The sequence below is a fragment of the Acomys russatus genome, chromosome 32, assembly GCF_903995435.1.
Source record: "Acomys russatus chromosome 32, mAcoRus1.1, whole genome shotgun sequence".
In the NCBI taxonomy this organism is placed as follows: Eukaryota; Metazoa; Chordata; class Mammalia; order Rodentia; family Muridae; genus Acomys; species Acomys russatus.
The window spans coordinates 26,192,932-26,206,940 of NC_067168.1; the positions used below are offsets into that span (position 1 = coordinate 26,192,932).

The 14,009-nt window shown below is 43.4% G+C and overlaps 1 protein-coding gene across 2 annotated transcripts in view; it reads right to left on the reverse strand.

Moving 5' to 3' along the window:
• Armc8 (armadillo repeat containing 8) overlaps nucleotides 1-8,080 on the reverse strand; it is an 88,416-nt gene extending 80,336 nt beyond the window's left edge. Inside the window, exon 1 of one of the 2 annotated variants that reach the window (XM_051140714.1) lies at nucleotides 7,798-8,080. Coding sequence is in view for 1 of the 2 variants with exons in the window: in XM_051140713.1 (XP_050996670.1) it covers nucleotides 7,798-7,842 (45 nt within the window). In the remaining variant the exon portion in view is untranslated. The remainder of the gene's footprint in view (nucleotides 1-7,797) is intronic. The other variant, XM_051140713.1, reaches the window with a different exon arrangement.
• Nucleotides 8,081-14,009: the final 5,929 nt, after the last annotated feature.

Below are 14,009 nucleotides of genomic sequence, written 5' to 3' on the forward strand. Positions count from 1 at the left end.
AAGAACCAAAAGCAACATAGCATTCAACTCCTAAAACTAAACACTATGATGCATATCCTTCTAAGCACAGTACAAGTCACAAAGAGCCACATATTTGATGGTGAATGTTCCTTCTCTTTAAAAAATAATACATTTACTCTTCAGTATAGGCATTATGAGATGCCCCTAGATAGAGTCAATAAGCTAAAGAGACCTATGGTGCAAAACAGCATAATGTGGCAGTCCAAAAAAATGGAGACTATCTCTGACAAGCACAGATGGACTAAAAAGAACTGTTGAGTGTCACAGAGATAGAGATATTTTCTGGGTCTGGCTGACGTTATCCACATGCCTTCAATGATAAGATGGCCAAGGAAATCCTCTAAGATACAGCAAGTGCCTATTTCTCAATCTTGACATTTAAAAAGTGAGCTACTTAGACACAAGTAGATGTTGCCTTGCACCATACAATAAGTTATTCAAGACTGTACTAGCGCAGTGCCTTCAAGGTCCTGGGTATGGTCTCCCACAGCACATCCTGCAAGCACAAGTGTGCACAGGCCGGCTGCCTCCTGATTATAAGAACCTCATTTGCTTCCCATTCTCAGGAACAGTAACCAGCGTGCCATGGAGCTATCCATGGTGCTTATTTACACTCAGCGGTTCATCTAACAGTTGCTAAGAGCTTTTCCTATTTTCCCTCTGGATCTATTTGCCTGTAACCCTCATGGCCTCTATCAGCAATATCATGAGCCACAGCTGATCGGTGTTTCCACTTTTGCCTGTGCTGAGACTCTCACGTATCTTACGTTCTAGCTTGACTCTGCAGTTAACCTAGCTTTGTATTCCAAGTCCATTTACCATCAACCACACAAAGTCCTTACAACAGCCAGCTTTCACCCTGTGGAAGAGTTCACTGTTATGCTCAGGACAAAAACGTTAAAATTCCACAGATCCAAGTCCCAAAGATGGCATTGTTAACTTTTACTTACCACTCAAAAATAATTAAAATGACATCTGACAGCACTTGTTTGGTGCGCAGGCTTCAGGGAACCCACAACCCCTTGAAACCAAGTGATTCTTCAGACCATGTGCGTGTACTTCTGTGAGGAGGATGCTAAACCCACCACTGTGCTGCAGGGGTCGCAGCACCAACATTTAGTGCATGAGGCTGTTCTTCAGTTTCCAGCAGGGAACAGAAATTATGTTTTGCCAAATAATACTCTGTCTTTACCCAGAAATCAACTGGGCAGATGGTATTTACTTGAAAACAACCATCAAATCAAGAATCAAAATGCAAAGCCGGGTGTGGTGGCGCACGCCTTTAATCCCAGCACTCGGGAGGCAGAGGTAGGCGGATCACTGTGAGTTCGAGGCCAGCCTGGTCTACAAAGTGAGTCCAGGATGGCCAAGGCTACACAGAGAAACCCTGTCTCAAAAAACCAAAAAAAAAAAAAAAAAAAGAATCAAAATGCAGAAGGTAAAGGTCAGTGGCAGAGCACATGCGCACAGCCCTGGGTTGGGGGTGGAGGGAACCCCAGAATCAATCCAAAGGCTAGCTCCCCAGATGAGACTGAAGCTTCTCTATGAAACAGCTCAGACTCTTCACAGGTTAGAGGCCGTGCTGAGCACCAAAAGTGTCTGAATTAGGGAAGCAACCTTTCCTTTAAAACACTGTGAAATGTCCTGAAACATGAAATAAGCAGCTCCCATACGTCACACATTGCCCCTAATGATTAAGAAGTTCACATCAACAAATCTCCTTTAGGACCGCTCCTGACAAACCCTGCACTTACTGGTGTTTTTGTAAACTAACTGCAAACTTCTAAAACATAATGAACAAATTTTATTTTTGTATTTATTACTAAAACTGAAGAAAGGCAAATTTATGCTTAGAGGCTAGCTGGAGGTCTTCACAGAGTTTTCTAATCACCACTAACTGTCCACACAAGAGAGCAAACCGATAAGCAGCACAGGCGAGACCAATAAAACACAACTGCCAAGAACTGAACAGACAAAAATTGAGAGCTATCTAGACCTAGAAAACCTAGAATGCTAAAAGCTGCTCACCAAAATGGACATACAGCCTCTGGGGAAGATGGTAAGGAAGCTAATTAAAATCCAACAAATACTTGAGCTGTAGATATGAACAATTCAAAGGCATTTTATTATCATGCCATCCTCAAACAATTACAAAGTTGACCAAAGCAAAATGCAATCATCTTTTTAACAAGGTCTTTGTAGTTTTTTTTTTTTTTTTTTTCATTCTGTTTAAATCTAATTTATCAGCCAAGTGTTGTGGTGTACACTTTGGTAGAGGAAGGTGGATCTCTGTGAGTTTGAGACCAGCCTGGTCTACACAGCAAGTTCCAGGACAGCCAGGACTACCCAGAGAAACCCTATCTCAAAAAACAAAACAAAATGAAACAAATCTCATTTTTTAATTGTTTAAGCAGGTCTAAAATTCTTCATCAAATCCAAGATTCGATGGATTCTGTGTGTGCGTGCTTTCTTCTATTTTGTGTTGTGAGCCTAACCTCTCACTGCTGAGCCATTTCTCTAGTCCTATTTTAGTCTAAAGATTGTCTTATGTTTGTTTGTTGGTTAGGTTTTTTTTTGTTTGTTATGTTTTACAATAAAACCTCTGATCCTCTTTGAGTTACTTTTTCTGTAAGGCATCAAGTAGAGATCAAAGTTCTTTTTGGCGAGGGCACCAAGCCCACGGTTCATAAAATACTTGTAAATACCCACCTGATAAAAATATAAATTCAGCTGGAGAGATGGCTCAGTGGTTAAGAGCACTGCCTGCTTTTCCAAAAGACCCGGGTTCAATTCCCAGCGCCCACATGGCAGCTCACAACTGTCTGTAACTCCAAGATCCTGACACCCTCACACCAACACACATAAATTAAAATTGAATAAAATATTTTTAAAAATATATAAATTCATATAAATTAAATAATCAAAAAGTAAGCAGTCCAATTAAAAAGTTAAAAAGATACAAACATTTCTCCATACTCCATGAAAAGATTTCAACATTGCTATTCATTTAAAAGAATAAAATACAAATACAGCTACTAGAGATGCTAAAATGAAAACTAACAATACCGTTGATAAGAACTGGGAGAAATTTAATCTCTCATATATTAATGATAGGAATATAAAATGGTAATCCGAAAAGCTCAACAGTTTCTTTACAAACTAAACATACATTTCTCGTATGTAAAGCAATACTTTTAGTGATTATACTTCTGGGCATTTTTTTCAGTCATAGGCGTGCCCGCACACCCCTCCCCCTCAAAAAAAACCTGTCTATGACTTTTCACAATAGATTATAACAGCCAAAGGCTAGAAACAGAAATGTTCAATTGATGACTGGGTGTAAACAAATGCTGGGACTTCCACTCACAGGCTACTATTTGGCAAAAAGAAGAAACAAACTGTATATATACACAATACTTTGGATGACTCAAAAGCATAATGCTGAGTGACAAACACCAGCCCCAATAGGTTATATACTGTCTATTTCCATTCAGGTAACAATGCAGAAAATTTACAAAGTTATCAAGAGGGGAAAAGAGATAAGTAGTTATCACCAGAAATTAAGGGTGGGGGATTAGGGGTGTGACTTAAAAAGATGTAACATAAAGGAAATCCTCATGGTAGTGGATACTTTTGTATCTTTTAACAGCGATGGTTATAAAATGATACAAGACTATCCACATACTATACCAATCTCCTAGTTCCGTAACTATGTAAAATAAAACCAAAAGGTAACCTGAGTAAGTTACACATATGACTCCTCTGCAACTTCCAGTAAACCTATACTTGTTTCAAAAAAATAAAAATAAATACAATCAATACAAAACATTTCCTAAGTCTCAAGCACATGAGGACTGTGTTGAAGGGGTTAGGTTAAACAGGAATGGCCATGGGACAGAACAAAGAGCTAAGACTGTCCACCTCCTCCAACAGTTCAATTAAGCATTTAAGTGTCTTGTATTTACAAGAAGAAAAAGAAAAGGCTCTAATAATGGGATTTTTTAAAAAGGCCAAGCACTTATCTCTGAATTAATTTACTCTCGATAAGAAATTACTGCAGGGCAATTATTAAAGGGAGCTGCAAAGGGCTCTCCCTTTGCCTGCTATGCTTTTGTCATTTGTTTGTTTGTTTGTTTGTTTCCTAGTTAATTTTAACTCATTCTTGAACTCTCAGTTCAGGGTCGTTAGTAAAACCTTCCATGATTCTGTGTTATTATTGGACTAAAATCTCCAAAGGACATAGCTAGGTATGTGTAGCTCACCACATATTTCCTAACTTAAGTCCCTAACTTAATGGCCTACCTGGCCAATGTCAGAAGCTTAAAACACATTATATCCAACAAACTATACAGAATTTTTGGAGGCTGAAGCAAGACAACTTTTTTTTAAAGGTATTTATTTTATGTGTGTTTCACTTGCATGTATGTCTGTATACCATGTGCGTGCCTGGTGTCCACAGAGGTCAGAAGAGGGTATCAGATCCCCTGGAACTGGAGTTATGAGTTACCATGAGGATGCTGGGAATCAAACCTGTGCCCTCTACAAGAACAAATGCTCTTAACTTGAGCTATCTCCCCAGCCCCAACAAAAGGACCTTGAATTCAAGCCAGTCTAAGTTTTACAATGAGACTGTGTCTCCCAAAAAAAAAAATTTTTTTAATTAAAAAAAAAAAAAAAAAAAAAAGAGAAACAGCAACTGCAAAAGAGTAGACAATGTTACTGGAATTTGGAAGAATTAATGACTTCAACCTAAGAAATGCAATGGAACGGATGGTTTGTATGGAAGATAAACATGCTGAAGTCTGACGTGATATATGAATATCAACTCTTCCCAAGTCAGAGCTCACTAAGAATTCAAACGGAAAAGTACTCCTCCAAAGTGTTCTTTACAAAACTTTATGCAGAAATGGACCTGAACTGAGGCAGGAAAAATAACTAAAGCAGGAGGTAGTAGGGCAAATCTGTAGGTCAGCTATTCAGAGCCTGAGACAGGAGGAGCACTTGAGCTTACAAGTTCAAGCCCAGTGATATTACAAGACAAGCCCCTCACCTGTGCACCGTAAGGATACAAGTGCATAAGTAAATATAATAATAATTCAAATGTGCTAATGAATGCACAAAGCAATACTGTCTGAAAGAAAGCCATCAGTCAGAAACACATGAGCAGCACTAATAAAAAGAAACAGCTTAACAACTGATTATACAGACGTAAGTGAAAGAAGAGTCAAAGATGATTCAGGGAAGTTTAACAGCGTGATGAGTGAAAGACAGCATCACACCGGGAAGTCATGACTGAGTCCTCTTAGGAAAAAGAACACGCTTTGTTAGATGCTATGGATGACATCCACACAAAGATCTGAGACTAGATGTAGGAGGAAAGTCAAGATGACAATGTCGATCTGTGAACTGAGTAGTTAAGGTTAGGCAAGCAATTGAGGTCTCTCAGGAAGAAGCTACAATGGCCTACAGACTATAAAACTATCTGAATTCCTGTTAGTCACCTTACAGCTACTGCACTGCAGCGTCATCAGGACTGTGAGCTCCTTCAGAGCATTTCTGACACCCTTGCACTTGCTAAACTACACAATACAGGGCTTGGTAGTTCGCCGGTACATAGTAAGTAGCTTATTAAAGGGATTCACCTAAGTGCACGTGTATGTGTAGGTCAAAGGTCAATGTCTGGTATCTTCCTCTGTTTCTACCTTACTTTTTGAACGCAGGGTCACTCATTGAACCTGAGTGAGGGTCACTCACTCTCTGTTCTGACTAGCCCCACTGGCCAGAGAGCCTCCAGGATCTACCCCCCAGTGCTGACCTTACACTGCCGCACCTGGCTGTTTAGGTGGGTACTGACTGGGGATCCTAACTCAAGTCCTCAAGCTTGTGAAGCCAACGATTTACCCACTGAGCCATCTCCTCAGCCCCCAGGAACTTCTAACTACTACCTGATATTAAAGTGGTGCTTTACTGAAAGGTAGACCCTCCCCTTTAAACTGGCAAGATCAGCAAGTTCAGGCATTTTAAACCATTTGTCCAGAGTTCTGCCTTCCTAAGGCGCTAATGCTGAAGAATTGGAAAATTACACTTTAGAGCTAGTTTATGCTCCCAAATGAGACTAGGGCTAAAGAAAATTCTAACTCAAAATGGAAAATATTCTTCAAGAAGTTTTTGAGTGGAATAAACAGAACACAATTATTTACTGGGAAAGTGAGACAAAGCAAGTTTTCTGCTATATGCACAACACAAGCTAAGAATGTACAAGAAGTGAAAGAAACCACAGGTGGGGCCAGAGCGTGTTTTAGAACAGCAGTTTCCAAGTGTGCTCAAAAAGACTGGGCTCAATCATCAGTATGCTGGGGTGGGGGGCTGAGGGGTGAACCGTTGTTCTATCTAAAGGATAACTGCAATCTATATGACATAATCAAAAGGAAACTGAACTCTTGCAGCACATCCTTTTTACCTTTTGAAAAATACAATGAGAAAAGTCACTGGTCTGTTCTCCCACAAAACACTCCGGGACATCACAGAGTGAAGTAATGAGCTAATTACTGTGTTCAATGATTGAGCAAACGGTACACTTAAGTAAACAGTTTAGTAAACTGGATGCAGGGATAGATTTGTTGCACTGTATTGTAACTCAAGTCTTTTCTGGGTAGCAGCGGGCAGATGCATGGCTCTAAGCCTCAATTGGAGTGATGGGCCAGGTGCCTTTGCACACGTGAGTGTGTTAGTGTGAGAGGTCAGCGAAGAGAAAAGGAACCGGTTGGAGTTGCTTGCAAAACTGTAGGAATCTGACAAGTCATCTATAATCCAACTATCATCTCTGTAGGTCTCCACAGGTCTGAAGCACGGCCAATCATTCTTTGCCTGCCTATTTCTTTATTTCCAACAACAAATGAGGTTGGTAGGGTCTATCTGGAGTCCAATTGCTAAAAAAAAAAAAAAAAAACTGTTGTAAAACCCTCCAAAGTTACCTCGCAGCAACTTTCGTTCTTGTTCGTTTCTTTCCTGGTCCTGTTCTTTTAAGGACAATACAGTGGAAGGTGAAAGTCGCCTTCTTGGGTTTTAGTTGTTCTTTTTAACTTAGGAAGATAAGGCATATCGATATGTTCCCTTCTTTTAATAATGAGGAAACTTAATCTTTTGTATTCCCACCTTTTGGTCCCTCCTTCTAAAATGTTTTGCTCTCCCTAAAGAAAAACGAACACCGGGACCTAGAAACATGGTTTCTCTAGTCTCAGAGCCGCGACCTCAGCAGCAGCAGCAGCAGCAGCAGCAGCACAGAGCAAAGGGATTTAAATAACCACGCACAACAACAAGAGTTATACCCTGGGCAGGTGCCTGGGTGTAGAGACGTGACAGAAGACACACCGCCTTAGCCTGGCAGCTCTGTGCAGTGGCAGCTGAAGAACTCGCATCTCTTCTAGCCACAGCGGAGTGGACGCTCGGTCCCAGGCCTGCCGCGAACCTCCGCGGGCAGCTAGCTGGGTCCCGAGGAAGCAACCGCGCCGAGAGGAAAGCAGGGGAAACGCTCGGCCAAACCTAAGCCGCGCCCATGGGCCGGCTGCCTGGAGTCCGACCTCCCCCGCCTGCCGGACGCAGTCCTGGGAACCCGCACCGGTGGGAGCCCGCTGAGTGGGAGACGCCTCCGACTCGGCCCGGCTCGCGTGCACCCCGCCAGAGACCACAACAGCGGGTGCTGCTCCGGAGGCTCCGGGCACCTGGGTAATGCTATGGGATAGGACCGAGTTGCCCGGCGTCGGCCGGGTCACTCACCGAGAGGACGCTCATGCGGATTGGGGTCTCCAACAGGCACGCCATCTTGAGCCTTCCCACCCGGCTGCTGCCGGCGCCGGCGCTCGGCCGGCACTTTCGACAGCCACCTATGGGGCGAGCAGCCGGGGACTCTGTAGAAAGCCAGGCAAACTGCCTAGAACCGACCGTGCTCCGGGCGTCGCTGGAGCACCGAAGGGACGGGCAGAAGGACGAGGAATTGGGTAACCGCGCCGGATCCCCGCTTACGAATCGTCCTCTCAGAAACAGCAGCTACTCTCGGCTAGGGTCAGAGGTGGGCGCGGGCAGAGGTCTCCGCATGCGCAGAGGCCTACCTGCCCCACCTTCCGCTGCCCGGAGGCGGAGCCTAGCTCCAGCTCTACGAGCCGTGGGCCGTCGTAAATTCCAGTTTACAGGTTCTCCTTGCTAACCGCTAATAGGTGGCGTTACCTACGAGTTTGAAGTTCATTTTCACATTCGTTGTCTCACTCTACACCAAACTCCTAGTTTCAGCAATTATCTCCATCTTAAAGCTGGAGAAACTGGTCTCAACCCCAGATCTTACGCCTGCAATAAAAATCGTCCGTTCACACTTCAACGCTCAAGTACGACCTGCTTATTTAGCATTGTGTGCTCGACCCACTTCAACATTACACTGTCCACGCGTTAGCATTTTTCCAGTCAAACGGGGGGCGGGGGTGGAGGAAGAGCGAATTGGTCAATTATCTGAATATCTCGTGCTAAAATACCCAGATAAATGAAGCTTTCCCTAATACAGGTTGGTATCTCACTTCGGAGTGCTCTTGAAGTGAAAGTGTATCTCTCTCATTGTTCCTCGTTTCCTCCTGTACTTTAGTGTCTACGTCCACTGTATCATTTCTCACCATTGTTTATAAGTCTGTTACAAAATGTTGCACATCTGGAAGGCTGGAAGGTTTAAAAGAACCTTCCTGCTGTAACAGTATCTCCTAAACAGTGTTTGTCAATCTTTACCCACGTACTGTTACTCCTTGAATAATTTTGTTTAAAGCCAGTATCAACCCATTTAAAAATTTTAGCCTTGCCCTGAATCATAGTCTGTGAAATCAAATGTGTTGTGTTCTTTTTCATTCTGGTACACATTGCCATATTCCTTAATACAAAATGTAAATGTCCATCCATGTCCATTTAATTTTAGCACCTAGGAGCCAGGCGTGGTGGCGCACGCCTTTAATCCCAGCACTTGGGAGGCAGAGGCAGGTGGATCGCTGTGAGTTCAAGGCCAGCCTGGCCTACAAAGTGAGTCCAGAACAGCCAAAGCTACACAGAAAAATCTTGTCTCGAAAAACCAAAGTAATAATAATAATGATGATGATGATGATGATGGTGATAATAATAATAATAAATTATTAAAAATATTGACAATTAAAAATTGTTATTATTATTATTATTATTATTTTAGCACCTAAAATTAAATCCTAGTATGTCTGCTACAACCAGCCAGATTGTAACTCTGCACCCAGCACACAAAAGCACTGACAATTGATCTATAGCTATGGGTGATCTACACTTCACCTATTAACTTGGCAATAGAGCTTCCAGGAAACCCCGCCCCCAAGTACGAGTTGGTGACTCTCCCCACCCCTATATATTTTCTTTAAGATGATTTTACATTTATCTGTGTGTGTGTGTGGGTGTGGGTCTGTGTGTGGGTGTGGGTGTGTGATGCAGCTTGTGGAGCTAGTTCTCTCCTTTCGTCCAGGTTCCAGAGACCAAAGTCAAATCATCAAATTTAGTGGCGAGAGGGTTCACACATTGGACCATCCCCCCAGCCTATCCTTCCTTGACTTCAGGCATCCGTTGGTTCTTTCCTGTCCTATGCTACCTCTAACAATATATTGTTTTATATAGGTTTTGGGGGAGGGGACAACTTTACTTGTACTATTCACTTCAGGGAGACTCCACAACTTTTATCTTCTCAGTCTTTCATCTTGATGCCTATTATATGCATGTATTAAATGTTTGTTGGATACACATTTTTTTACTTTGTTTCATCCTGGCTCAAGATATGAGTACAGGCAGTTTATTTGAGAAGTACTTCTAGGGAACAGAATTGGTGACTCTAAAGAGAAAAGAAAAAAAATCAATATAAAAGTCTGCAATTGAGATCACTGTGTATTCTTCAAGCACCTCTAAGAAATACATAGAACACCTCTTTGGATTATCCATCTTGAGGCCAGAACATGTGTCCACTACTGTATTGGTTGAGGATTTCCCTGAGCTATTAACTTTTTGCCCTTCTGGTCTGTCTCTCTCTGTGCTCCCCCTCCTCCTCGTGTGTGTGTGTGTGTGTGTGTGTGTGTGTGTGTGTGTGTGTGTGTGCCCTCAGCTACCCAACTGAGATGCTCTATTGCAAGCTGCCACAGCAAAATGCCAAGGATTTCAGTTGCTTGACTCAGAGGATAATCACCCACAACGCTCCCTCAACACTTGTTTACTGTTTATTCATGAACTGGCCTTGTGAGAAACTTCTGTGCCATCTCTGCACTTCATGAGCCCTCCCTCCCCTTCCTAAGGGAAGATTAGTGGGCACACTTTTGTGAGGATCTCCTGTGGATAACTGAGGCTGTGGTAGTTTAAGACAGCACAGGCCATGTTAGGTCCCTAGGACAATGTTCCAGAATTTCTGCAAACAAGAATGACATGTCTCCCTGTATTCAAAAAAAGCAATAACTGTCTCAGTTAAGGTTTCCATTGCTACAATGACACACCATGACCAAAGTAACTTGAGGAGGAAAGGGTTTATTTGGATTATACTTCCATAATCACTGTTCCATCACTGAAGGAAGTCCGGACAGAACTCAATGTGGGCAGGAACCTGGAGGCAGGAGCTGATATAGAGGGGTCTGTTTACTGGCTTGCTTCCCAAAGCTTGCTCAGCCCGAGGATGGTGCCACCCACAATGGGCTGGGCCCTCCCCCATCAATCATTAATTAAGAACATGCCTTAAAGCTGGATCTTATAGAGGCATTTTCTCAACTGAGGTTCTTCAGATAAATCTAGCTCGTATGTCAAGTTGACATAAGACCAGCCAGCACAATAATAAGAGTTTAATGAAGAAAAATATAAATGTAGGTCAAGAAGTAAGAAATTTGAAAAGTCTTTCTAAGTACCTATATAGAACACCCAGGTTGAGGCCAGGCATGGTGGCGCACGCCTTTAATCCTCGCACTTGGGAGGCAGAGGCAGGTGGATCTCTGTGAGTTCTACACTCACTCTACAAAGTGAGTCCATGGCAATCAAGGCTCTGTTACACAGATAAACCCTGTCTCAGGGAAAGGAAAACAAACAAACAAAAAAAGAACTCCCAGGTTGAATAACTATATTGTATTAGTCAGGGTTCTCCACAGAAATAAAACTTATAGAACGAATATCTATATCTATAGAAAGAGCATTTATTAGAATGTGGTCCAGCTAATCCAACAATGGCTGACTGTGAATTGAAAGTCCAAGAATCCAGTAGTTGTGCAGTCCATGCGGCTGTGTGTCTCAGCTGGTCTTCAGTAGATACCAGAATCCCAGAGAAGTAGGCTTTAACGTCAGGGAAGGAATGGCCCTGCTACGGAGGTAGGAACAAGCAGCCAAAGAGCAAAAGCTTCCTTCTTCCATGTTCTTCTTCCCTAGGCTTCCAGCAGAAGGTGTGGCCCAGATTAGAGGTGAGGTTTCCCAGCTCAAACTATCTGGATTAAAGGCGTGTCTTCCTACCTCAAAGATTAGAAATAGATCTTGCTGGCCACGCCTGTAACCCCAGCACTCAGGAAGCAGGGGCAGGTGGATCTCCGTAAATTCTAGGCCAGCCTGCTGTACAAAGTGAGTCCAGGCCAACCAAGGATACACAGAGACACCCTGTCTCGAAAAAAACAAAAAAAACCCCAAACAAACAAAAAAGAAAAGTAGAAGAAGAAGAAGAAGAAAGGAAGGAAGGAAGGAAAGAAAAGAACGATCTTGCTGCTTCAAATTAAGCAAAAATCCCTCATAGGTGTACCCTCCACTTTGGGATTTTAATTCCAGATGTAATCAAGTTGACAGCCAAGAATACCCATCACATATTTTTTTTTCCATTTTATTATTTTATTCTCATTACATCTCGATTGTTAGCCCTTCCCCTGTTTCCTCCCATTCTTCCCTCCCTCCCACTTCCCCCCTTCTCCTCTCCCTCATGTTTGTGATTGAGGGAGACCTCCTCCCCCTATATATGCTCTTAGAATATCGAGTCTCTTCTTGGTAACTTGCTATCCTTCCTCTGAGTGCCGCCAGGCCTCCCCATCCAGGGGACGTGGTCAGAAAAGGGGCACCAGAGTTCATGTGAGAGTCAGATCTCACTCTCCACTCAACGGTGGAGAGTGTCATGTTCGTTGGCTAGGTCTTGGTAGGGGTTCGAAGTTTAATGCCTATATTCTCCTTGGCTGGTGCCTTAGTTTGAGGAGGACCCCAGGACCCAGATCTGCCTGTCATAAAGTTCTTCTTGTAGGTTTCCAGGACCCTGTGGGTCCCACTATTTCCTTATTCTTCCATGCTACTCTCGCCTAAAGTCTCAATAGGATGTCCTCTCCTCTGACCCACTTTATTTAATATAGCTATATGTTTAAAAGTAGAATGCAGGCTAGTGAGATGGCTCAGAAATTAAAGCACTTTCCACCAAGCTTGACAACCTGAGTTTTATCTCAAAAGAGGTTGAAGGAGAGAACCAATTCTCAGAAGTTGTCCTCTGATCTCCATGCATGAACCAACAGTAGCATGTGCTCTGTAGGTCAGGTTAACCTCCAACTCAGAGATCCAGTTGCCTTTGCCTCCCGAGTGCTGAGACTGAGACATGCACCACCATGCCGGGCTGAAACATTATTTTCTAAGTGGTGTAGCTACTGTTAAGGTACTCATGCCCCTATAGAAAAACCTTATGCAGCCAGGCATGGTGGTGCCTGCCTTTAATCCCAGCAGAGGCAGGCAGATCGCTGTGAGTTCGAGGCCAGCCTGGTCTACAATGCGAGTCCAGGACAGCCAAAGCTACACAGAAAAACCGTGTCTCAAAAAAGCAAGAAGAAGAAAAAGAAAAAGAAAAACCTTATGCAAACTCAGTGAAATTCTCTGAGTCACTTTTTAAAAAGACATGATGGTAGAGAAGGGCCTAGTTAGGAAAAAGGGATCAGTATGCATGGGAGGGGAGAGGGGGAGGGAGATGGTGATGAGGGTGGTGTGAATGCGATCTAAATACATTATATACCTGTATGAAATAGAATGAAGTCCACCCTGATCTGGGTGACTTTAGGGATCGGCCAAGCTGGGGTTATGGCAAAGAAAGGACAGACACACTTACAGAAGGGACCAGATGGGCCACGCTCTCATGGAGATGCACCAAGAGCAGCTGGAAACTTAGAGCAGGTTTGTTTTATACAGCTGACCACGGAGGCAAGTTTAGCTAACTTGGGTAGGGGGGGGTCTCTGTAGGGGAGTAGTCTCAGGCGGTCAATGTGTGTGGTGAGAAGGCTGTGTTTGATAGCCTCTGTACACACTGGGTTTAGCTAAGAAGCACTCTTCTTTTCTTTTTTTTTTAATGCATTTATTATTTATACAGTATTCTGCCCGCATGTGCACCTGCCCCTGCCAGATCTCATTACAGATGGTCATGAGCCACCATGTGGTTGCTGGGAATTGAACTCGGGACCTTTGGAAGAGCAAACAGTAGTCTTAACCTCTGAGCCATCTCTCCAGCCCCTAAAGGGCACTCTTTCCTCATACTTGGACCAGCGGAAGGCTTTGCAGTTCCTGAACCTCCCCCCAGGGGAGGTTTTGCCGTTTACATGGGTCTGAAGCACTGGAATCCTTAACAAGGCCATGCTCATGCCGACAGGACATATTCACAGCTAGGCAGTGGTGGAACACACCTTTAGTCCCAATACCTGGGAGGCAGAGGCAGGAGGTTCTCTATGAGTTGGAGGCCAGCCTGGTCTACAGAGCAAGTTCCATGACAGCCATGGGTACACAAGGAAACCCTGTCTCAAAACAAAACAAAACCCCAAAACCAACCAACTAAACAACAAAAATTCAATGAACATGCTAATATGGAAGAGGACAATCCCACAGGGCCTCAAACCTAGATGAAGAATTACAAGCAAATGAGAAACACTGGAAGTGGAAGGAATAGTCTTTCCAAGGGAGACAAAGTCTTACTATATAGC